This window comes from Accipiter gentilis, chromosome 5 (genome assembly GCF_929443795.1).
Source record: "Accipiter gentilis chromosome 5, bAccGen1.1, whole genome shotgun sequence".
Taxonomy (NCBI): Eukaryota; Metazoa; Chordata; class Aves; order Accipitriformes; family Accipitridae; genus Astur; species Astur gentilis.
The window spans coordinates 10,239,502-10,265,261 of record NC_064884.1 but is presented as its reverse complement, the minus strand read 5'-3'; the positions used below and the strand labels follow the sequence as shown (position 1 = coordinate 10,265,261).

General features: G+C 36.1%; 1 protein-coding gene across 5 annotated transcripts in view; it reads left to right on the top strand.

Moving 5' to 3' along the window:
* PSME4 (proteasome activator subunit 4) overlaps window positions 1-25,760 on the top strand; it is an 81,059-nt gene that overhangs the window by 26,045 nt on the left and 29,254 nt on the right. For 4 of the 5 annotated variants that reach the window (XR_007505932.1, XR_007505931.1, XM_049799422.1 and 1 more), the window contains exons 13-31: window positions 1,216-1,280; window positions 1,377-1,527; window positions 3,172-3,270; window positions 3,660-3,729; window positions 4,188-4,255; window positions 4,733-4,948; window positions 6,977-7,134; window positions 9,268-9,363; window positions 18,279-18,334; window positions 19,445-19,501; window positions 19,689-19,744; window positions 19,828-19,926; window positions 20,426-20,488; window positions 20,651-20,746; window positions 21,586-21,717; window positions 23,181-23,390; window positions 24,085-24,221; window positions 24,542-24,595; window positions 25,448-25,577. Coding sequence is in view for 3 of the 5 variants with exons in the window: in XM_049799422.1 (XP_049655379.1) it covers window positions 1,216-1,280; window positions 1,377-1,527; window positions 3,172-3,270; window positions 3,660-3,729; window positions 4,188-4,255; window positions 4,733-4,948; window positions 6,977-7,134; window positions 9,268-9,363; window positions 18,279-18,334; window positions 19,445-19,501; window positions 19,689-19,744; window positions 19,828-19,926; window positions 20,426-20,488; window positions 20,651-20,746; window positions 21,586-21,717; window positions 23,181-23,390; window positions 24,085-24,221; window positions 24,542-24,595; window positions 25,448-25,577 (2,013 nt within the window). In the remaining 2 variants the exon portion in view is untranslated. The remainder of the gene's footprint in view (window positions 1-1,215; window positions 1,281-1,376; window positions 1,528-3,171; window positions 3,271-3,659; window positions 3,730-4,187; window positions 4,256-4,732; window positions 4,949-6,976; window positions 7,135-9,267; window positions 9,364-18,278; window positions 18,335-19,444; window positions 19,502-19,688; window positions 19,745-19,827; window positions 19,927-20,425; window positions 20,489-20,650; window positions 20,747-21,585; window positions 21,718-23,180; window positions 23,391-24,084; window positions 24,222-24,541; window positions 24,596-25,447; window positions 25,578-25,760) is intronic. The other variant, XM_049799423.1, reaches the window with a different exon arrangement.

Sequence of the window (25,760 nt, the reverse complement as noted above, 5' to 3'; positions counted from 1 at the left end):
TAACTATTGATTGTCTGGGAGACTGTGGAAGGAATTTGGTCTCCTGTTGTTGAAAACTTTGTATATGTTAAAAAGCCAAAACCACAACCAAACAACAACAACAAAACCACCACCCCAAAACGAAATCTGTTTGTATTTATTTTTCAAAAACCTAATGCGCTCTTTAACTTTCCAGGGCTTTTTTACTCCTACAGGAAATAATTTCAAAACACTCGCTCCTCTTTAAAGTGTTTCTGCAGTTATGATTCTCTTTTTTCTGATTGAGATTCTGTTGCTTTCTCTTCAGATGCCTGTTAATCTTTTCCAGTCAAGAGATAGTAACATTATTAGACAGTGAGCCTCATCTCCCTCTTCTGTGTTTTATCCTTTGCTGCCCTTTTGTTATTAGGTATGGTCACCACACCTGTTTTCTGCTTTGGAGTGCTGTTCATATACATCTCTAGTTTTAGAGTTCCTTGCTCTCCATTTCTCCAGCACTGTTCTAATACTTTGTCCTTTTCTTTTTTTCGTGTAGCAGAAAAATACAGGAGAGAATGGGAAATAGTTTTTGTTTCTTTACATACCACTACACTTTTGATTCTGCTTTTGATATGGCAGTTCAAGCACAGAGAGTGAAGCTATATCTGGCATACTACAAATGAGGCAGCAGCAGCAGTATCCACTATGGTAGTTGCAACTGCCATGTAAAATCTTGTCTACTGCTAGAAGAGTCTTCATGTAGCTCAGAGAACAGCTTGTAGCTACAGATTGCACAGGTTCTGAATGCGTAGCTACTGGAAGAAGGTTAATTTCATTGCCCCAGAGCTGCAGCAGTCAAAAATTAAGAGGAGTTTGTACACTGAATATTTAATGAAATATGTCAGCAGAGCCAAGTCTGCCACCGCAGTTGGCACTTGCTGACCTCCTGCTGGAAAGGAGGATCAGTAGTAAGGCCAAAGGTTGTATCCATGGAGGCAGACCTGATTTCATCCTCAGAGGTTATTTGGCTTGACATCAAGGCCAGGAAATTGGAAAGGACAGTGTAAAGAAAATGTAATAATTGTTTCAGGTAGTATACTCAAGACTGTACGAACTTCAATGGGAAATGCGCTGTAGTCTATATCACTTAAAAATTGGAAGTGTTTTTGAAGCAGTTAATATAGGAAATAAACTTTATATTATATTTCCTTAAGAAAAGCCAACCTTTTGTGCTTCTTTTGTGTTGGAAAACTGTAGGTGGAAAGAGAATTGTGCTCTGCCACTGCTGAGTTTGAGGATTTTGTACTGCAGTTTATGGATAGGTAAGTAAGCTAAGGACAAGTGAAAGCCTGGCATGAAGAGCTTAATAAAACTTTCAAGTTCTGCTTACTAACATTGTACTTATTGTATTCGTATAGATGTTTTGGACTTATAGAGAGCAGTACACTAGAACAAACCAGAGAAGAGACTGAAACTGAGAAAATGACTCATCTAGAGAGTCTAGTGGAATTAGGTCTCTCTTCTACTTTCAGTACAATCCTTACCCAGTGTTCAAAGGATATCTTTAAGGTATGTAGAACATGGGCTTTCCATCTAACTTTAAGAGGCTTAATTTTCTGTTGTGAATGACTGGTGCGTTCAGATTCTTCCTTCTGTCATTGTCCTGTTGTGACCTTTCACGTTTAACCAAGGAAAGGGCTGGGGGTGCAGGGGAAGTATAGGACTTGATGTCAATTTGTTTTGTGATTTTTCATACATCAGTACAGAGCTCTTAGGTTCTTGATGCTGTCTTGCCAACTGATGATAAACCTTAGGAGGAATCATTCTAACGGCTTATTTTATCACTTTAGGCTGTGATTTTTGATGTCTTTTGATGGTAATGCTAACCTGCCCAGTCCCCTGCTTTTCTTTTCTCTCCCTACCACTAATTCAGCTGGGCAAAATAAGCTGTTCAAGGAGCCATGTGGCTAATGGGATCAGAAAAATTATCTGGATTAAACTAACTCTGAGGGAGGGGGGTGGGGAGAATCCATGTTGTTACATGGACAGATTCCTTCCTTGCAGGTTAGGTTAACACATTTTAATCTGTTTACATTACATTATGTATATATTTGGAGATGCTAGGTTTTGTACATTTTGAACCATTGCATTGGACACTTTGGTATGATTTGGTCTGGGATCTTTTGGTTAATGTAAGTCTTAAGTTAATTCTTTGTTGTCATTAAGTATTTGATTTGTATTTTTCCTGATTGTTCAGTATTAATCATCTGTGATCTACACTATATAGTTCAGCTTGGCTTGCAAGGTATTGGATGGTAATAAGCTGCTTTAAAGCATACTGGCCACTTAAATAGTTGATAGTTGAATTCCCTATTTATTTGTTAACTTGGCTTTACTTCACTTTGACATGCGAAATAGCATAGTTTTCCTTTCAGCAGATTGTGACTTATTCAGGGAAAACTGTTTTTCTGTGTAGTTTCTCAGAAGCACTGCAAGCTTACATTAGGCAACAAAATTTATCTGACCTTCATTCTTCCCAAAGTGAACATTTTGAGAAGTGTCTCCAGTCTTCAGCTGAAGGCAGCATTCCATTTATGTCACCAGTTAAAACACTTAGTGTGTTTTGTTTATAATTCTTGGAGGGGAGGAGGGGAATATAGACCTTCCTGTAATTGAATTATTTTAATGATAGTGGACACTGTCATGTATTTTCCTGTTACAGTGTGTTACTGTAACTGAGTGTTGCAATAAATAACAAGAAAAAGAAAGTGAGAATCCTGCCAACTGAAACTATTTTGACAAACCTGTTGTCATTGCTACTTCTGTAGCAGACTTTATTCTTCTGCTCAAGGCAGTGGTTGTATAATTAGACATGTATCACATAGAGTGCAAGTCATGTGTACTGATAACATTTAGGATTTTTTTTTCCTGAGCAGTTACTATTCACATAAGGTTTTAATCTGTATTCCATGGTATTGTCAGCTTTAATTGTGGTTGTAGTTGCATTTTACTCCGCTTTAGACATTCTACAGAACTGCTTTCTCTGTCTCTATTCTGATTTTTTTTTAATGTGAATCGTGGTTGCAGTCTTCTGGTTTGAAAGAATACAGTATTACGTACAGATGCTGCTTTCTGTGTAACATCAAACATTTTATGATACCTAGTTTTCTTTTTTAAAAAAAGTAACCTCTGTCTTTTTGTACTCATTTTTAGGTTGCCTTGGAGAAGGTTTTTAACTTTGCTGTTTCAAATATATTTGAGACGAGAGTTGCTGGTCGAATGGTTGCCGATATGTGCCGAGCTGCAGTAAAAGTGAGAGAAAATGCTCCAACTTAACTTGACCTTTAGTTTAAAAAAATTTTTAAAAAGCCAATACTACTACTTTTCTTTATGTAAGATCTTTAAATTTTCATGTAAATACAGGTGGTTCTTAATATTATGTCTTCTAAAATTGGATGGTTGCGTATAGGAATATTTCAGGAGGTTTATTCACTTTTTTTTTCTTGCATTTATGTTAAAGTAGGTTTTATTGAGTGTTTCAAAGTTGCGAGGTCAGACTGACTCTAGATTGAATTGGAGTTGAGATACAATCTATTCTTCTCTCTTTTTCAATAATGTTGTTGGAAGTTGTTTATCAATGTGTGCGCTGAGTTCCATAAGACATCTTTTTTTTAAAATGGGCTATTTGATGCTGTTTCCAGTGCCGCCCTGAGGAATCCTTGAAGCTGTTTGTACCACATTGCTGCAATGTTATAACTCACCTCACAGTCAGTAAGTTTGTAAGACTTCTAGTGTGACTTCCTTTGGTTTGGGTTGACTTTTGTTAAACATGAAAAAAATATTTAAAACTTCCGTGTGTTTTCCACCAACTTCATTTCAATGATGGAAAATTAATTCTGTTCATTATTTTGCATAAAAAAACTCCAAACCAACAACTATTTATGTGTAATTTCAAGATAGAAATCTACCAAGCTACAGGAGTATGCTTCTTTAAAAATGTGGTACTTTACAATGTCTCCAGACATTTCTCAATTTCTCAAAAAGCATTCAAAATGTTAAATTGGCTAAAGTAACTTCCAGTTGGTCACAGGTGCAATATGAATTGGAAGGTTGCAATAGAAGGGTTGGGAGTAAACTTTTGGGATGCAAGCATCGGGTTTATGATTTAGCTTGTTTGGAAAACTTGACTTCAGTATCATTACAGCAGTGCTTGTCCCTTGTTCCTCTAGATGATGATGTATTACATGATGAAGAACTAGATAAGGAGCTACTTTGGAATCTTCAGCTTTTGTCAGAGGTATTGCAAAGAATGTTCTTCCCATGCATGTATATTACTGAATCCTGTTTAATGTCCCTGAAAGAAGAAAATAAACTTCTGCTATTAAAGTAAATGTTGTGTGAATGACACTGCGTAACTTCTTTTTCTTATCTAACTTTAAATGGGACATAAGTGGCTGCTGTTTGAGGGAAGTAAATGTACAGTGTGTATGTAGAATAGAATTGAAGCATTTAATACAATTATTGAGGGATAGAGAGAGAAAATTTTGAACAGGGTCCAGAAGCGATGTATATCATAGTTCTTGTGTGTTACTTAAACTTTTCCAACAGCAGTAGAAGTGTTAGTACATGTACAAGTTCAGTATTTAATTTGAATTCAACGTGACATACAGAATGAAACTTGGTACAGGATCGGTTGAGCAGCGTAATCCTCTCTTTAGTCCTCTAGAACAAAATCAGTTATGTTTACCTTTGAAATGTTTGTCTTTCCTATTAGATCACTCGAGTGGATGGAAAGAAGTTGCTACCGTACAGGGAGCAGCTTGGGAAGATACTGCAGCGAACCCTACATTTAACCTGTAAGCAGGGTTACATTCTGTCTTGTAACCTACTGCACCATCTTCTTCGTTCTGCTACACTTATCTACCCCACAGAATACTGCAGTGTGCCAGGTGGCTTTGACAAGCCTCTTTCTGAATACTTTCCTATCAAGGCAAGGATTTTAATTTATTTAGGATTAGAGGATTTGACTTTGTTTTTTAAAAAACAATCATACACTATATTATTTGGTTTTATTTGCAGATTTCTGAACATAGGTAGCAGCAATGGAAAGTGTAATTGAAAGATGCTTTGGGCTTTGAAACATAGGGCAAATTACAAGTTACTTAAAATTATATTGATAGCAAAAAATGAATACTGATTTTTTTTGAGTAGTTTTATAGCATGACATATTAGTGTTTTATGACGTGTGTTTTACAATGATTGCATGACTACAGTAAGATAATACAAAGTATGAGTGCCTGCTCATGTTTCTTAATCTTGTAATATACGATGCATTTAGTTGAGACCCAGCTGTCATGATGTGCGGTGGTATAAACAGTTAAGTTTGGAGTTTAGCAGGAGAATTTTGCTGTTCACGTTACCTTAAATATCCAGTCGTAGGAAGCATTGTTGCACTGGGACAAGCTTAGTCTTTCATCTGCTTTTGTGGATGAGAACTGCAGCCTTTCCTTGTTCATCTTCATATACATGTGTTTATCAGATACAACAAATAATGGTGAGTGCATGGAAAAATGAGTACATCAGTGCAAAGCAATTACAAGAAAGGAGATATGGTATTCTACAGGTAGGCAGAATAACAAATGAACAATGATTCTACACTGAGCTTGAGATAAAATGAAAGTAGAAGTGGCAATATAAAAAATTACTGAAACTGTCAAAAGTAATATGGTAGTTTGCTGTTAAGACTTTTAAGGTCAGTTCATCAGTATTACAGATGAACAGTGCAGCAGTTTCCATTTTGAAATGGCTTATTTGAATGTAAAACTGCATTTTGCTGAAAAGTGTTCTTTTACATAACTTTACAACTGCAGGTAGTCGAATGCTTGTTACTGAAAGCTAGTACAGTTTTATAAACTGATGAGGACATCCAGTTGGGCCAGATTACTCATTTGAAAACAAATAAACAAATCTTAATTAAATGCCCCAACACAAAAAATAGAATTTTTTTTAAATTCCTCCTCTGAAATTGAAAAAATCCCAGGTGGCTACTTTAGAAAATGTATATATGTTATATCAACTCTTAATTGCCATTAACCGCTTGAGTTTGTCACTTAAATGCTTCCTACCCTGCCCCAGTGTAAAACTGCAGTTCTGTCACTTTCTCAAGTAACACTCATGGAGGACTAGCCTGCTCTTCCAGGGAAGAGATGTAATAGCAGGCTACATTGAGTAAGTGTATTGCTGCAGTTCTTTGTACTTCTTGTCCAGTCAGATCATTCAGGCATTTTAAGAACAGATGGTGAAGTTTTGAAATATAAAATTACCATGTAAAACTGGACAAAGACAGGAAATGGAAAGTGAAGACTGCAAAGGCCTATCTATTAATACAGTCCTAAGCATGGATTTCATGTTTGAATACGAATTAGTAATAAATATTGAGTTTTCTCTTCAAAATACTCAAGTGGCATTGATTCTATAGCAAGTTTGAGGTCTTTGTAAGTCAAAGTATAAAAAGTTGTCTTTGTTATGGGATGACCTAGCATTGTATGGAAAGTACAACTTAAAATTTAGCTTTCTTCTTTTATTTTTAAAATGAAAGTACAAACTTTCCTGAATGTGGTTCAAAACTGAAAAGAAGTATTATTAAATGGGCTAGCTTCTTTATGTTCTCCATAGGAGTGTCAAAAGTCATAGTTGTACTTAAGAATATTCCTGAATTTGTGTCCAGCCAAAGGAATAATAAAGTTATATCTCAGTTAGATGAGTACAGTCCTTTTCCTTTTAGGCCTTTCAGGTATGTGTTATTTTCCAGGTACATGTAGACATTATAGTAGCTGTGGGATTTCTGTTTGGTTTTATTGTGGTTTTGGTTTTTTCCCCTGGAGTTATCAGGATAACCGCTTTACAGCAGTAGCTAGTTCATGTGTTTGGGATTTTTTAGTAATATTAAATGGTAATTTTTTTAAAAGACAATTTGCTTCATAGTTTGACTAATAAGAAATGTCTTTATTTACCATAGGACTGGGGTAAACCAGGTGACCTGTGGAACTTGGATATCCAGTGGCATGTTCCTTCATCTGAGGAAATAAACTTTGCTTTTTATTTGCTGGATACTTTTCTTCAGCCTGAGCTCACCAAACTAGAGCACTATGCAACTGGAAAACTAGAAATGTCCAGGTTAGTGGTGATATGTAATATGAAGAAGGTGTATTTATCCACTCACGTCTGTTCTAAGTAGTTATTGCCAATCGTACTGGCACTACGAAAGTTGAGGAGTAAAATACTATGTTACACTGTCTTCGATATTATTCCAAGATTTCCAAGATATTAAACCTTAAAAGTACATGTAGCTTGGAAGTGCATTTCATAAAATGGATAACATTATTTTGAACAGAAAAGCTCTTAAAAATATATATAATCTTAAGATACTTTATGTTGCTATAAGGATTTCTCTGTTCCAGAATATTTTAAATACATACTACAAATTACATTTCCATTTAACTATAGTCACCAATAAAAAAGCTCTTCCTCTAGACTCTTACCTTGTTGTTTTGGCACAACCATTTGTATTCCTAAGCTATGAAGTGGAACACAGAACTGATTTGGCTTGGAAATCTGCCTCTGCTTCCTTCCTATGACTAAATGGATTCAGTACATAGTGTGTCCCTGAAAAAAGTGGCAGTGTTGAAACTGAGGAGGTAACGCAGAGTCAGTGGCATAACAAAGGAATGGAGGCAAGAATACTGTTGCCCAATCTTGTTAAACTCTGTTAGTGTGAAACCATGGCTTCATAAGGATAGTTTCCTAAGCGCAAGATAATAATGAGTTTAGTATGTACTAAAGCATTTGTAAGTATCAAATAGCTAAAGCTGTTCACAGCATTAAATCTCAAACATTCTTTATTTCTCATGTTAAACCTTTGTGTCCTTGAAGCTATATATACTTCAGTTGATGTTCATAGCATGTGATGTCATACCTCATGCTGTAAAGTGCAGCCCTATGTGAAACAGGGCATGGAGTATTGGACTTGTAAATATTTTTCTGTCTGACCAAGTTCCCACATTTTTTTATCTGAAAAAGACAATATACGCTTGACAAGTCAATGCCACCAAACTGCAATCAGAAAGTATACTTAGACTAAAAGAAGAAAGGATATGCTTCCTATTTAAGTCTTTGGTTTATTTGTATGTTTATTTCTCTTGTGGTTTTCTTTTCTCTTTGACACCTTGTATGTAAAGCTGTTAATTTGTAACGGAATTGGATTTTGATTTGGTCAAGGCTTCCCTGTGCTACCTAACAGAAATAAATGGTGGTGATTTGGGAGAATACAGCCAAGTGAATGAATTGCAAATTAATTTGGATGGCAAGATAGCAAAATGGCAAGAGTAGAGAATACCATTAGTCGCTGAGGGAGTAATAGGTGTGAGTAAATGGGATAGTAGATGAGCCTGCTAGTGCTTTGAATTGCAGTATTCTTAGAGCTTGAATTCTTGTCAATTTTTTTCCAGTATTCTACTAAGTAATAATTGGAAATCAATTTTTTTTAATACATTTAGGAGTTTCAGAGTAACGTTTTCTATTAGAAAAGATAAAATGAAAAATTCTAACAGCCTTTGTTGAACACATGTATTTAGAGTTGATAAGTAAGTACTAAGCTATTTGGTTAAGGAACCTCTTAAGAGGATTGAAAGGAATTTTTTTACGAATCAGAGCTGCGTTCCACGAAGACAAGAACAATGGGCAAAATTTGTAACTATACTAAAGGCTACTGCTTTAGATGAGATAGCCTTAAAAACAATTCCTTAATTCTCTAAAGTAACACAGAAAAAAGTTGTTCACATTGTTGCATTATAATTTATCTTCAGACTGTAAAAAAAGTAACTCATAAAGAAAGTATTCCCTCATCCTGCTCATGGTGGAAAGGACTCTTCTTGGCCTTGGGGTGAGGAGTTATTTCATGGGTTTTATCCGAGATTAGATAAAATTCTTCAGAACAATTTTTGGGGGTAAAGCTGTCTGTTTTGAGGTTAGTTTATCTCATTATACTGAAGTTATTTTCACAGTTTCAGAATATAAAATCTCCAAAGCAAGTTTTTCAGAAAATAAAGTTGGATGTTGAAGTTCTGTAACAGAATTAGGTTGGATCAAAAAAGCACAGCTTGATTTCTGTAGTGCTCCCTCTCTTGTTTAGAACTGATATAGCTAAAGAAAAAAGCTTTTATAAAACTTCACAAAAAAAGATATGTTTTATCATTTCTGTATTTTCAAGCATTTAACAGTTAAGTAATCAGGTTTTTTTCTTTGTTTAAGAGATGATGTGCAGCAGTGTCTTGCTATAGTGCATAACTGCTTGATTGGTTCTGGGAACGTTCTGCCTCCTCTAAAAGGAGAAAGGGTGGCTCATCTGTAAGTAGAATTTATTTTAATATCACAGATTTTCTTAGCAATTATATTACTTCATACTGGTTTTTACTGCTTTCTTATTGCTATTGTCACAGAACTGTTTCTAGTGGCTATTTTTAAGAAACTCTTATACTAGTATAAAGATACAGAAATTTGAAATAGTGACTTACATAAACATTAGAGTACTTAAAGCATGAAAGAATGTTAAGTCCTTTTTTCTGTGCAAGACACAAAAAAAGTTTAAAAAAGGTAGGTGATGGCACTGCATTGCTGATGCTACTTCATGTAAAGGAAATGGAAGCTAGACATTTACTCATGTGTTGCCCCTCCTCTAAAAGAAGCTTTCAAACCATACTGCATTGCCATCTTACTAATGTTCCTGTCACCCTGAATGAGTAAAGTCATAAACATTCTGAACTTAACTTCTTGCAGGCTGTCTTCTCATTTTAAAATAGGAAGTAAGTCCCATTTGAATTCTCAAACCCCTGTGAATAATGTCAGAGAAGAACCTGGCTGCTGATGCCAGCATACAGTAGAACTCTAGCAACAATGCTTGAGTAAACTTTCATTTTGGAAGTAATAGGAACTTTCTGTTCCATTACAGTAGTTCAGGCTTTAAAACGGACTATTTCTTAATAGATGGGATTGCTGCTTTAGGTTTGATTTCTTTGAGAAAGTATGTTAAAATATTAATGTTAGAGGCAATTATGAGTTTGATCTCAGTATTCCTGTTGTTATATATTATCTTTAAAATATGGAGGCTTTCAGTTAAGCTTATGGCTGCAGTCTGTATTTGGTGACTATAAAGTCGTTGTTGAGATTTTTTTGGCCAAAGTGCCAGCTACTAAAATTGCCAAGGAGCATTGATGCAGTCTCAAACACCTTACTTCAGGTGCCTAACTTTTGCGAGCAGCTTGTACAGTGAGAGAGGCTCCTCTTGAGAACATCTGTTAAGCTGGGGAGCTTTGCAGAAGCCATCTTTTGCCATTGACTATGGAAGAAATTCCAAGGAAGTAATCTTTTAGTTAAAGAGGCAGTGCAGGATATTCAGGCTGATTATCTGTAAGGACTCCAACACCTTTCAGGAGGCATTGACTGTTCCTGTAACATTAATGTGCTGCTGGTCCATATTGGGAAAATGTGGGAGCGTGTTAGTGTTGTTTCTTGATTCAGTCTGAATCCTGCCCTGGTGTCTGTTAGGCAGCAAACACTAGACGCTTGCAATTCATGTGACTCATGAGTTCAAGGACAGAGTTTCTGGTGTTGGTCCTTCAAAAGAGAAGGATTTGTTGTTCTTGAACTTCAAAATACAAGGCTGTCTTGGCCCAAAAAGTCTTTAATGCCACCACAAAAAAAAAAAAAAAAAAGTTGTAGCTGTAGTAATCTACTAATCAAGGAAGAAACACCTGTGTAAGAGTAAGCAGTTTTGTACCCTTGTCTAGGCTATCTGATTGTCAATAACTGGAGCTTCATTTGGTTGAAGAACCTCACCACCTGTGAAGAAGAGTGAATTGCAGCTGTTGTTAGAATGTGTTCGTGTAGACTTTCTCTGGTTTTGTTTTGGTGTGGGGTGTTTAGAATCATCTTTTTATATTGTTGGGCAAGGTCTGTGAATTCTTAATGTACAGATTAAGACATTAGCCTATTATCAACTTCTAAATTACTTGTATACTTTATGGCAGATTTGCTTCATTCTATTAGTTATCTGTGCTGCCTTATTAAATATAGACAATTTACATGAGAACATGCCGAAATCAATTTGTTACTGAAGAAATCAAAATCAGACTTGTCTTGCATAATCCGAATTTCAGAACTCAATAGTTCATTCTATTAAATGTCTGCAGAGCTTCAGAATCCATCATTATCGAGTTTTGGACAGACTTTATGCATATTGATGAAACATTTTCTGCCCACTGTGAGCAGGTCTTACATCCAAACTTTGTTTACATTGCTTTTTAAAAACATAATTAAGGCCATTTATCTTTTCAGTGACTTTACACAGGACTCTGGAATTTGCCCACTGAAGTTGAATGAATTTGGTTTAAGTAAGCTTTAGTTCTTATTCTTTGTATGATTTGAATTATCACAAACGGAACACAGATTTTTAATGAAGGAGACAATTTGAGGGAAGTAGAGTGCATTTGTGCACAGTGGATTGTACTTCGGCCTAGTAAGGTGGACTAAATACTAAAGGAGATCCTGTTGCACTTATATAAGATAAATGTTAGATCCCTGTCGGTTTATTCAACTTACTTGGCAAGAAGAGTTATAAAGGACAATATCAATTTAGCATCTTGAGATGAGGCTGAGTTCATCCATCTAGGACAGATGGTATTTGTTCTAGTGATGCTTCTTACAAAATGTATAGTCTGTTTTAATGGGTTACTGTATGTAAGCAAGGATCACAGAAGGGAATTGCACCAAGAAGGAAGATGTTCTCTCCTCTGCCTTGCTCCCTCCACTTCCTTCCCCCCCAAAAAACTGGAATATTTGTAATAAGGGAGATATCGTTTGATTTAAGCAGTATGAAACAGCTTCCTGTGAATACTACTTTCTGTCCTGTATGTCCATAAAATTATATCCAGTTTGAATGTAGGAGGTGTCTCCTGATGAGCTTGCTATTAAAACAGAAAAAAAGTTTGATTTTAATTGTTATTGTATTGTGAGTTTCTGGATTATTTTTTTGTAAGATAGCAGTTTACATTCACGAGCCTGTTCCCGTTATATATAGTGGGAAGGCCCATAAAGCACTCGGATTTGAAATTGAAGGGCTTTTATTGAAAGTGACTAAGTCAGTTGCCCAGAACACCCTTATTTTACATACTGAGTATTCACAGTTAGTACTTACCACTAGTGGTGATGATATTCACTGTCCTAAAGTGGCAGTATAGGAATATTTTTGAATGCAGGTATTGGTAAATGGCTTGATACATTTCAGTTAAAAGAATTCTACATGTATACCTCTAAAACAAACTTGCACATGCAATTTTTTGTCACATACCTCCTATGCCACTTAACTCGAATGAGCCATAGCTGATCACACACTATGTAGTACAGCATTGTTATTTGTGCTGGCTGTAAAGTAGAACTGACTAGGTGTAACTGCTAGATTTTCTTTCATCTTGATGGTTAAGGATACCTGAAGATTCTTGCCAAGAAAGACATGATGAGTATTTGTTCCTTTATAATCCTCTAGGCTGCTCAGTTATTGAAAGTAAAGTGACATAGATGGGGGAGAGCTTGGAGCTATGTAAATTGAACCTCAGCAGAAGAAATAAGTGGCTAGAATGAACTTTAAAACTTTGTGTTGTGGGATGGTGAACTAGATGTGATGGTTCAGTTCATACTGTGAACTCTATCTGCCTGCAGGCTGCTCCTGCCACTGATAGGGAAGACTAATTACAAAAATTATATATTGACCATATGTCACAGATATCACAAGGTGGCCAAATGCTTCTTTCATTATTGGTTGTCATAATTGACCTGTGTTGTTGCATAAAACTCCTATGCATGAGATGCGAGGTTTGGGGGGTTTTTTTGGAGGGTTGGATTTTAAATCACAGTATTATATAAATGTGGCAGTCTTTGAGGAATGAGAATATGACAAGACATATGAGCACTGTTTTGGGAGAAGACAATGAGTGAATCTGGATTGAAGTTCTAAACCTTTCTGCTTTGTAATAAATTGCAGAGATGAATGCATGAGACTGCTTCCACTAACATGGTAACTATTTGCTGTTTGGTGTTTTGTTGTTGCTGTAATTCTTTTGAAGTTACTTCTACAGTAGGAGAATAGAGCTGTTGCAAATATAAGGCCTCTCTACTAGTGTGGAGACTACTACATTTTACTGTAGTAGTACTTTGAACCCAGGATTCTGTTTTTTTTGTTTATAGATGGTGTATTACAATTCATCAACACCATTTTATGGAAATAATGTTTAAAAGTCTGTTGCACCGTTCACTTACAGAAACTTTTCATCTTGAAAAGTTTTGTGGGAAGTCACTTGGTACATTTCTATGGACTTTTACAGGGTTTTTTTGTTCCTCAGTGTCAAACATCTGAGAGTACCCAATAATTTCAAAATGTCTTTCTTAATTTCTTATTGTTAACATTAGTCTGGTCTGTGTCTCAGCAGTTTGTGTTTATTTCATTTATTAACTATTGAAAATAGATTTGCTTCTTGAACAGTCAACATACAAAATTTTTCTGTTGTGTGTTGGTTTTTTAAAATTTTTATTTGTTGTTTGATAAAGCTGAAACTGGATAAGATTCCCCAGCATTGGTCTTGTATGTTGTCCTTGTTAGCCAAAGTCAAATTGTGCCGTTATTTTCATGGCTTAATAAATACCGGTTCGAGTAAAGGTTTCAAACTACTGTTTATGTAGAAGTGTCTATATTGGCCTAAGCCTTCTTGAATCTCCTGTCAATTTAGGTTAATGTTTTCATGTTGATTCATTAGTTTCTCTTATTCCCTTTTTTAATTGTTTGATGACTGGTAGTCTTCAAACTGAAAAGTGATATATTTAGTACAGAAAACACACTGTTAAATTGGCCAACACTTGATTTGGCTATGCTCAGTATACCCAAAAGTATACACTCTGTGTTCGTGTGTGTGTGCATCCACACACTCCGTATACACATCAGCATAGCTGTTGTGAAGTGCTTGAAGAGTGATTTCCTTGTTTAGTGAAGCTGAGCATAAATGCTTTAGGTTTCATAATGCTCCAACTTCTTTGGAGACCAAGCAGTTCTTATGTGTACTTTGTGATATTTTTTTTTCTTCCCAATTTTGGGAGCAAAATTCTCATTTGTGTTTTACATGAATGACAAATAGTTTATATCCTTCTGAAAACCCAATCATAGCTTATGCTATTTTAAATGCTTAGTGTTACTGTGAATGTTTCATACATGAGCAGGTGTTAGGGAGGAGACAGGCAATTCAGTAGAAAAATTATGCACAATCTGTGCACAAATAAACTGTGTAGTTGAAACTTGTCAGAACTGAAAAGAATAGTTAAATTTCAGTAGGAAATAGAACTTTGCTAAGTGGCACTTGGTGTTGACCTTTTATTTTTTAGCCTGTAAGTAGCAAGGAATTTAAACTTAATTTGTTTTGGAGATTGAATGAATATTCTTCTGAAGTGCCATGTATAACAAATGAATAGAAAACTATTTCATGACTCAATAGTGTGTATTTATATTATTATTCCCCATAGTGTTCTTCATCTGTAGTAGAGATGCCATTAATTTCAGGTGTGTTCTGTGAATTACTTTTTTTAATGCAAAATGGATAGTTACAAGGGGAAGGGGAAAAAAGGAGTTGAGGCTGCCAGAGGTTGTGAGGACCGATCCTTTATAATGGCAATAGTTTTTTGTGGCTGAATCATGGTGTTCAAAGCCATAGTCAGAGTTGTGATGAATTATCCTGATATACTTGGGGAAAAATGAATACAGAATTTTTTCTGCGCCTGCAGAAATACAATATAATGGTTGCTCTGCCACACGAGGTGTGTGCAGGTATACCTAATGTTTCTGTTCACGCAGTCTACCCTTTTTCTTGAGGGGCCACTGTAACTGTAAGTGATATCAATGTCCTTTTGTTATAATGACTCTAATGGTCTGCAAATAAAGATTATTTCAAATGCAGACAGTATAAAGCTCTCTAAGGTTGAGAAATCTTTCACTGGTGTTCAGCTGAGTTCCCTTTCACTTCGCTTCCCTTCCTTGCAGCCTACTTACAACGAGGTAACACTAAGCAGTTGATTTAGGGAAGCAAAACCAGGGTTACTCAGAGAACATCCAGTTTTTGTCTCCTTAAATACAGCTTGGTTAGTTAGGATGCAGTATTGCTCTACTCTTGCTACAGACACTGGTAGGAACTTTCTTAATGTCCTTTCACTGAAGGTGTTCAGACTGCAGGTCAAGGATAAGACCGCTTCTTTTAAATGTGTAAGGATGTGATACCGTATGCTGAGGGGCAGGGCTAGCTAACCTTTCTTGGCATCTCCAGGAAACTTCCCAGCTCTGCTGGGGGAGCTGCACACAGAAAAGGAAACAGTTACTCCTCCACGGTGAGTAACCCTGTTTTCTCCTTGTTCACCTTCCGACTGTTGTCTCTTAATCTCTTATGTCAAAATAGGTTGATGCAGCCCTTGATCTAGGCCTTAATGTGGCATGGGGTTTTTTTTGCAATTAGAAAAACTTCCTCTGCAATTGGTTCAGTGGAGTGATGCTAAAAGTTATTTGTGTCAGAAAAGCTGTATCTGACTGCTGAACTGTATTTATATACTGAGGAGAATATTTACACAGAGACTTGAATAAAGTGTTCTGTAAAATGTCTGGAAGCTGAAAAATTTAGTGCATCAATTTTTCTCAAACAAAGATGCTTTAGTTTTTGTACTGTGGCAAATAGGGGAGTGAACTCTTCAAAGTTCTGTTTAATTGGGATTTCTGTTCCAGCTGTGACTTTGGATACTCTTTGTTCATAAGTTTTCTTGGCAGTTTGTGTTGAACACTGTTGAAAGAGAAGGAAGCGCAGTATTATTTATACATTGCATGAAACATTGTCATGAGAGTCTTGCTATCAGTATTGACTGAAGTTAAGAAAAACACTTCATGCCTCTTCCTTTTGTGTGTTCAAAGTAAAACACAGTTTTCTCTGGCTCAGTGGCTGACACTTACAATGCTGAATATTACTAGCATGGATCTTACTTTGTGGGCCAGCTATAAAACTTTGTTGGTTTTGAACATAAAGTAGCCTTGTTGAAATAAATGGTTCTGCCTGTGGAGTAATGTCATGGTGCGTGTAGGGACTATACCAGGCTAGTTCTTGATTACTGTATGCTATGTGTTGAGTTGTTACTCCTGGTTTGCTCAGGAACCTGAAGTGTAGAGAGAGCTTGGAATGTTTTTTTTCCTTTGTTTTAAATATTAGAGATTTGGTTCAGAACTTGGCTAGCTCAAGAACAGTTGAATGCATTTTGCTGGGAGTGGGAAAGAAGCATGAACATTCGTAATTTTTCTGTAAACTACCTGAGGGAAAACCGGGAAACTGCACTTTAATTTTCCTTGCCTTGTAAGTAGGAAAGCCTTATTTGAACTTAATTTGTGTTTAAGGGTAAAAATACATTAAAATACTGTAGAAAATATTACTATGAACTCATTTACCTATCAACATATCCAGCATCCTATACAAAAAAAAAAGTAATTGCTTAATGTCCAGCTGCCTGAGATTTGTTGGATTTATCTGTTACCTTCTTTTTTTAAGTAATAGTATTTGGGTTGGGAAGGTTCACACACGCGCGCGCACACACCCCCCCACATCCCCCAATGTTAATTGCAGAAATATCCCCTCTCTGTACTTTCCCACCTGGAAAGCTCTGATCTTGGAGAAATACATAGCAAACACTTTCAAAGTCAATCATGTAGATTATTCTAAAAGAGCAAGTGTGTGAGACCATAGAAACTTTATATTTATTTATTCAGGACCAAAGTACTGGATTGATGTTGGATATTTTGGAAATTGTATTGGTGGCCAAGTTGTACCTTAAACACCTATGCCAGTGCTGAGTTTTTTGGGGAAAAAAAAAAGTGGGAAGACTTTTGGAATGGCTTATTTTCCAGTTAACCTGGCACTACGAGAAATACAATGAGGAAAATGAAATTAAGACTTCACTTGATGTTTAAATCAATTAAGAAAAAAACATTTCAGTTTGACTTTTTTTGGTGTAGATGTGACTGTTACAAGGGTTGCAAAGTCAGTTTACCTAATTTTTGGTTGCAAGTTTTCTTCCTTCATCTAATCAGCACAATAATTGTAGCTCTCATGTTTTAATGTGTTCACTTATACAGGAGACACATGACCCTTGTTTCTGGTTCTGACAGATAGAAGTTTGCCATTGCTTGAAATCTGAAAATTTATTTTAGTATCTCATAGCATATGCTCAGATATTGAATCTAGAGTTTTCTGGTGTGTTATTTAGCATTTGTAATAGGAGTAGATTCACATTGCTTCAGTTAGCTTTGTTCTGATTATACTGTCAATGCAATTTTATGTGAAGATAACTTTTATAGGGATTACTTGCTGATACTATTTGTTTAATATAATACACTGGTGCATTTTGTCCTTGAAAGCTTGAATTTGTCAATCTTACTGTTTTAGGGGATAAGACTGTAGGTTTAAAAAAAAAAACACAAACCAAAACTGTATAACCAAAACACATCCCCACCCTGCCAAAAGACCCAGGTGTATGTAGGGTATGTTCTTATGTCTTTTAAATTCATTGGCATGTGATAACTGAGTCTGTATTTTTTTTGCATGGTTGCATAAAAACAAATCCGCAAGGACTAAGAATTCACTTTTTAAAAAAATATTTTGGATGGATAAGTTTGACCCAAATCCTGGAAGAAGCATGGCTTTATTTTTTTGGTATGGTTATTAATAGTGAACTTCATATAGCAAGAAGTAGGACTTCTGTAGATAATGGGTACATTACTTTAGAAAGATAGGACCAAGGTCAGAAAACCTTTATTGGCTTAACTTGTCAGGAAAGGATTCTGCCTCAGCAGTCAAATTCACCTGTCTTTCCTAGACTAAGGCGATGAGGAGCCATGCTTGTTTTGATGAGTGTGTTCATAGGTTTCACAATGAGACCAAATCTCTGGCTGTTTAACAGAACTGACGAGGTTCTGGTTCAAGGTGGTGTCTTTATGGTGTACTTGTCTCTAAAAAACAGTCTGACCCATAGGTATGGTTGATTTATAAATGTTAGAACTGAGGCATACTATTAGTAAATCCAAACGTCTTTGGCACTACTGGCATGAAATTTAGCTTGTTAAAATGAATTAAATGTCAATGAAATTCACATAGTCAAAGATTTCCATAATGCATAGTAATACGTGGTTTGTTTCCATGCAGGGTCCCAAGTCTGGTGTCTTTGGAAGAGACAAAACTGTACACTGGTGTTGAATATGGTAAGTAGGTCCTAATTCTGTTCAGACAGGTTGTAAGTGTTGTTTTCTTTCTTTTTTTTTTTTTTTTTACTGCTGTAAAAACAGTAGGTTCTTTTTGAGACCATCATTCTGATTCTTCTCATTAGATGGGCTTTTTTGGCCAACACAGGTGTTCTTGTGTACACACCTTTTCATCTTCAGTGTTGGTATACAAGATACAAATCTGCTGCAGTAATATGGCTGGGAATGGGATCTCAGGTCCAACCTTCAGGTCAGAATGGTTTGGGACCTTGTACTTCCATGCAAATGAGGGGTGCAGAAAGCAACACCCATCACCCAAGGACTGCACTTGAGAGACAGAAGGAACCAAGGCATAACCTGCTAAAGGCTGTGACAGCTCCATTAGAAGAAAACTGCGTTTTTCAGGCTTCGTGTGTATTCTTCACCATCTTCCAAATGAAGATGGGCTATTTAAATAGGGTAGTGAGGCACACAGTGACTGCTATCAGACTGTTAAATAGTTTTAGGTGCTTTAATACCTCCTCTAAAATCTGGTCTGTTACTTTGCAAGTGGTGAGTTTGTAGCCATATAACACGTAACAGAATAGGCTTTTGCAGCAACTAAGATTTTTCTGCTTTAAAACTTTCCAAGGAGACTGCTTGTATCATTGACCCTTCTTTCTTCTGCATTTTTTGTTGTTTAAGTTGGGAATGTCTGTTCCCCAACTTGTATTGAAGGGGAGTAAGTCCCCAGTTTTTTGCTGGCTTTGCTGGCTTTGTCACCTGATAGGTAAAATCTGTATTCTGTTGACTTTCTTCTTTACCCTGCTTACTGTGTTACTCATTTTTCATATGCTAAATAATCTGCTTCAGTCTGTGGTTAGAAATGAAGCCAACTGTCAAGGCAGATAAAGAAGGTTATATACCTATAGAAACTATACTGTTGACTTGATAAACCAAAGAAGGCCCTATGAGAGTGGTGTCCTTAGATATAACGAGGTGGTTATTTTTATAGTAGGCCATACTGCCATTTCTGAATAGTCTGCTCTGGCTTTCCACTGTTTTACTTGTATATAAATTGCTTTTTATGGTACTGTATAATAAAGAAAAAAATATTTTTTTTTTTTGTAGATTTATCAAGAGAGAATTATCGAGAAACAATTGCAAGGGTTACAAGGAAATTGCTGCGTAAGTTTAACCACTCCTCTATCTAAAATGTACTGTGTTGTGCTTTTAAGTATAATTTTATAGATGAGGAACTTGTTTTGTCTACTTTGCCTATAATTCTTAAATTCAAGCTTTATAGAAATAAAATTGTTTCATTTTTAAAGCTCTTTTCCTGTCTGATAATAAATTATTTTTCTTCCAATTGCAGGCTATATACTTGATAATTCAGAAGATGATACCAAGTCTTTATTTCTAATAATAAAGGTATACTTATGATTTGTACTACTTAAGACAAGATTACTTGTTTTGCAAAATAATCACTCTTTGTCATCTTTTTCTTTCTACAGATTATTAGTGATGTTTTACAGTTCCAAGGATCTCACAAGCATGAGTTTGATTCACGATGGAAAAGCTTTAATCTAGTGAAAAAGTCAATGGAGAACAGGGTCAGTGATTTTTCTTTGTAAAACTTAGGTGAGGGATGGAAATAGTTCCTAATTTTCAGAAGGACTTTTTTCATGTTTTTGTTACTGTCCTAATCGGTTTTCATAACTTTGAAATCTAATTCCTTTATAAGAATATTGGTTTGCAGTGCTTTTGTACTTTTATTTGGAAATCTTATGAGCAAATAGCTTAGCATTTCTGAACTGTAGTAACCCTCAGTTTGCATATATTCTTGGACCAAAGTCTGAGATTTGGCATGATGCTCCATTCTGGTCCTTGTTAACCGAGAAATTTCTGTGACCAGAGCTTCATTTTGCTTACAGAGTAATAGGCAAATAAAAAAACTTTACCAGGGCAAAATAGTCATGGTTGTCTGCCAAGAAGAATTTCTACGTGGAATTTGCCTGTTTCTAGACGAAAAAGAGTACATGGGGAATTCAGTCAGTACAAATTGCTAATATGAATACTGAAATATAAACCCAATTATGCATTTGTTTACAGCTTCAAGGAAAGAAACAGCATATCAGAGCTTTGCTGATAGACAGAGTTATGTTGCAGCATGAGGTAATACTTTCACTTAAATCTTCACTAACCACTGTACCTGAAAAGCTGATCTGTTACATTGTCATTTAGCAAAAGGTGCAATAATCCTGCACTAGTATTTCTCTTACATGTGTGAAATGTAAAAACAATCTGTCCTTTATTTGTGTTTTCTATGCAATTTAGCTGAGAACACTAACGATGGAAGGATGCGAATATAAAACTTCCCACCAGGAGATGATCAGAGATCTTTTGTGTTTGTCCACAAGTTCATATGGTCAGGTAAGGAACAACCCCTTTTAAACTGAAATATATGGAGTTTTTTGTTATCTCTTCATGTTATGTTTTCAGGGTCTTCGCTTTTCAATTTGTTTGCATGGCAACGTGAAATATTTACTTATTTCATTTGCATTAGTTGCCAATTTTGAAATAGGTTTTGCTTTAAGCCCCTTCTTTGTCAAATAGAGGACTTAACTGAGTGGAGAGGCTGCCAACTTAGGTTACAAATTTTAAATTTTTTGACGGACTTAATTCTAAGTTTCTAAAAACAATAATTCAATTAAAATTAATAAAAATATACCAGATTGAGGCTTTTAGATGTGATTATATGATTCATGATACTATTTGAAAAGCTAAGTCTACTTTTAGGTAGTAGCTATGATGACATCCTAGTTCTTAAAAATACACAAAACAAGCGTGCTGATAGTTGGATTGTGAACTCTTTGCCCAGTGGGAACTCTGTGTGTATATGTAAGTTCAGATCCATCCACATGTCTACAGGCTCTTTAGAGTAACACTAACTGCATCTGTTATTCTAGCTGTTTCCTTTTCAGATTGTCTTAAAAACACGTTGACTGGTTTTGGCAGCATAAAGAATTTTCTTTGACTTTGTAGCTGTTCTCAAGTAAATGCTAGAAACAAGAAGTAACTTTTTATAAACAACTGTCAATAAGGGTGAGGGGAAGCATGCTATTTACAACCTTCTACAAATAATTTTGTTTCTGTGCACAAATACCTCATGTAAACTCTGTGCATAAGTAACTGAAATTGATAAGGATGTTATTTTTGTATAGCATATTTTTGATTCAGAAGACTTTCTAGTAATGTCTCTCTTCCCACAGGTCAGAAGTAAAGCTCAGCAAGCATTTTTCACGGCTTTGGGAACGTACAATTTTTGTTGCAGAGATATCATTCCCTTGGTTTTGGAGTTCTTGCGTCCAGACCGGCAAGATGTCACTCAGAAGCAATTTAAAGTACAGTCTCATTAACTTTTTCATGTCTGTCTTTTGAAAGTGTTTTTGTAGGAGAATTTTTAATGGTGAAAGCAGGATTTACTTGTTTATTGGTGTGACTCTTGATATTTTCATGGCATATAGTTTATGCAGGACTAGTGTAAGTAATTATTTGGATTAGGATCAGATCAGTTGTCAAGAGAAATCTTGTGTTTATAGATGTTCCTCATTTCATTGTGTATTTGGATATTACAAAAATGTTAACACTTATTTTTAAATTATGAAATGGAAATTGAGAAGCTATAGTCCAAGATGGTAAAACTCATTAAGCTGTTCTGTCAGCTGTAGTGTGAACTGGACAAAAGGTTGATCACCCAAAAAAGTTATACTAAATTAGGTGGGTTTTGTTATGAAGTGGTGGATAATTGCTGATGCTGTCAGGCCTAGAAATGGTGCTGACGCAGTGATGCCAGGATGCAACCTATTTGTCCAGGTGTTCGAATGCATCATGCTCACCTCCTTCCTCTGCACCCCCCTCAGTCCTCCTGGCCACAGAGGCAAGTTGTACTCTTGTCCTATGGTCAGACTAACAGCTATGGCTTACTATCCTGCTCCGCTCCCTGACAGGGACTGTCAGACAGCACATGATTACATTGTTTGCATATCCTATTATCCCTTTTCTTGTTTCTTATTATTTTTTTCTGCCATCCTTGTACCTCCCTTTCTCTATCCCTGTCTCTTTCCAGATACACAACCCACGCCTAGTTAATTTTTCCCAAATGGTCCCAGTTTTGCTACACTTAGAGCATTTGCTACCATACCTGAATTTGGTATTTCTGATACTGCTACCAGGCAGTCTTAGCCTATATGATATTACTGATGTGGTTACCTAGGCACTGTTTTTCTTGTGAGATTCAGCTCTCCAAAAGGTCCCCAAGGCTTCCTTTCACATTACCCCGTAACTCCCACTTAATCACCCTTGAAATCCAACCCCCCTTTGTTTCACTGTGTATCACTCGTCAGCTTCTCACACAATCACCTGTCATGTTCACCAGTTTGTTGTGTCCTGTCCAGTAGTTACCCACATCCTGTTCATCTGGTGTCATTTCAGATGCCTAGTTAACAGCATTATTATTTGCCTGCAGCCCAAACATGAATAAGTTCACAGAAAGGCCAGGTGTGGTACTTGATCACTGAATAATCTCTTTTATAATGTAATTCAGAAATCAGCCATTCTGTGGATAAATTAATTGGCAGGGCTTCCAATCTTATTAAAATGGCTCTTTAGCATGAAGAGGATTCTGTGAAAAATCTTCAGTATTTTGACAATGAGGCCACGTAGCTGAATGTTTATGGTACACTTTAATGATTTGGTAATGTGAAGATTAATTTTTATTCTGTGTGGGTGCATGCATATGTAGATAGATATCGCTTATATATGAACAATGCTTTCGTTTTCTAAAATTGGATCTTTCATTTTACAGGGTGCCTTATATTGTCTACTTGGAAATCACAGTGGAGTATGTTTGGCAAATCTTCATGATTGGGACTGTATTGCACAGACGTGGCCAGCAATTGTTTCTTCTGGTCTTAGCAAAGCTATGTCCTTGGAAAAACCGTCTATAGTTAGACTCTTTGATGACCTAGCAGAAAAAATCCATAGGCAGTATGAAACAATTGGATTGGATTTTGCAGTAAGTGACAGATTGCTTGGTATTAATGTTTTGGATTCTGAGAGCATTTGATTACGTAAATGCTTGAGACTCATGTGCATTGTTGGAGTTAGTGTTAGCATTCTGCTTTCTGTTATGGAGGAATGTAGACATGTATTCTTGAGACCAAAGTAACAGAGCTTCCTGTAATACTATTGGAATTTGTAACTTTTGTTAACCTCTAAGGAAGCCTGTTACAGAAAGGAAGTTTAAGTTGCCTCTCAGTGTTAATTAGCATGGGTCATGCTGATCAGGTGTGAAGATGTGTGTTGGTAGGACAATGTCATCAAATTAACATCGTCAGTATTTGTAGTGTTATCCCACTGTGCTAACACACATCACTCATTACACAACTGTCTCTTGCCTAATTAGTGGGATAAATGGCATGGTACATATTTTAAAGAACGAGTGCTAATCAATAAAAATCTTTTTTAAACCATTTTCATGCTTAATGAAATACTAAAGTTTGTCTTTACCTTTATTTTTAAATAGAATAAAACATGTACTTGGAGAAATAATTCTGCTGTGTGAGCACAATAGCTGTCTTCCCTGCTTCTTCACAGACTTGTCTATGTAGACAGGAAATTCTGCACTCTGCTAATTTCAAAACAGAAACAAACGTTAAAAACTTCTAAGTTGCTGCTCAGTCCCAACTCTTTGCATTCTCTGTCAATAGGTTCCAGAGAAATGCATTGAGATAGCTGTTATGCTGCAAAAATCAGAACATCCAGGTTCAAACTTCACAGGTCTTCGTTCAGAAGAAATTCAGTTAGGAATTCAGCGACAGAAAGAAAAGAATGCTGAGGCTCTGCGGTAAGTTAAACTTCCCTGAACACCAGCTTATACTGTCTAATATTTACTGTACATTAAATGTAATAATCCAAAATTACTGAACTTAAGATTAAGTTCAACAAATTCAGAATGCCCAAGAATTGTTGTGGTGTGTCTTCTCTCTTGACTTGGCAGCCTCTCTCCTCTACACTCATATTTCCTTCTTTCCTCTTCCCTGCCCTGCCACTTGGTGCTGTGTTTACTGCGTTGCCTTAACCCACCTTTTGTTGAGGTACTGTTACACTATTTTTAAATGGGTCTCTCAGTATGGTCTCGTTGATGATGCCCTCTTTTTCCCTCAGAAACTATGAAAATTTGGTCAACATGCTGCTGGACTGTGTGGAACAAAGAAATCTGTAAGTCTCCCTTTCTGTGCATGAGAATTTTTTGGGGGGTGGATTGGAGGTGACTGCATGAATAAATACCAATTGCATCAAGAAGTGCAGTTAGCATGGCCAGGATTGAGTAATATTTTTCCACTCTCGAGGTAGTTGTCTTAAAGCAGTATGTCAGTAACAGTCTTGCATAAAATGGATTTTAGCTGGCTTCTTGGAGGGCTTTTGCAAAAGTATCTGCAGAAATTGAATTTCTGGAGGTCCTCGTGCTTTTGTTTATGGATTCACCTTGCCCAAACAGGAAAATTAAGGCCAATATAGGGGAATCTTGCATTACTGTCTTCTAGGTAAAGTAGTGAATGAGTCATGAATTTCTTTTCACTGGGAGCTTGATTTGTTAAAATAAGGTGTTAAGCTTTCTCGTTAATTAGTTTGACCTGTTGTATTTTTTTAATATTTTTTTGTTCTGGGAAAAAAGCTCTGGTTCTGTCTGCATAATACTGGTGTCCAAATAGATTTTAATTGGTAGCATAATATTTCTGTTTAAAAACTTTAAAAGAATATCCCTATAGATCTGTATTTTACATTGAAATGTCAAGATCAAAAAGGCACCATTAACTAAATATGTTTGATTGCACTTGTGTGTTCCCAGAACACCGGAGGTTTCCCTAATTGACAGTTAAGCTTGTTGACTATAGCAGTGACATAGAACATTACTTATGTCAGTGCAAGCGTATTTACATAATCTTAATACGTGTAATCATTTCTGTGCAAAAACAGTACATGCAACTATGCTCCTTACTGTCTGTTTTGAGTATTTTGGGTGTTGTGGTTGGTTTTTTCTTTCCGTTTTTTTTTTTTTTTTTTTTTTAGTCCCTGGAAGTTCGAGCACATAAGTATTGGTTTTCTGTCTCTGCTCCTGAGGGATGATAGGATACTGCCTGTCCGTGCCATAAAATTTTTTGTGCAGTGTCTCAACCATGATGCAATTGTAGTTCGTAAGGTAAAACCAACATAATTATATGTTTTTATTTTGCTGCTCATTAGGGTTTAGGTCAGATGTTTGTGGTGTTTTGCTGTGATAAAACACAAAAGCTGAGGTGTACATTCCTTCTCGCCCTTCCAGCCATGCGTGTGTACAAAAGTTCCTAATCCAAGAAAATTACAGTCTTGGCAGTGCTGTAGC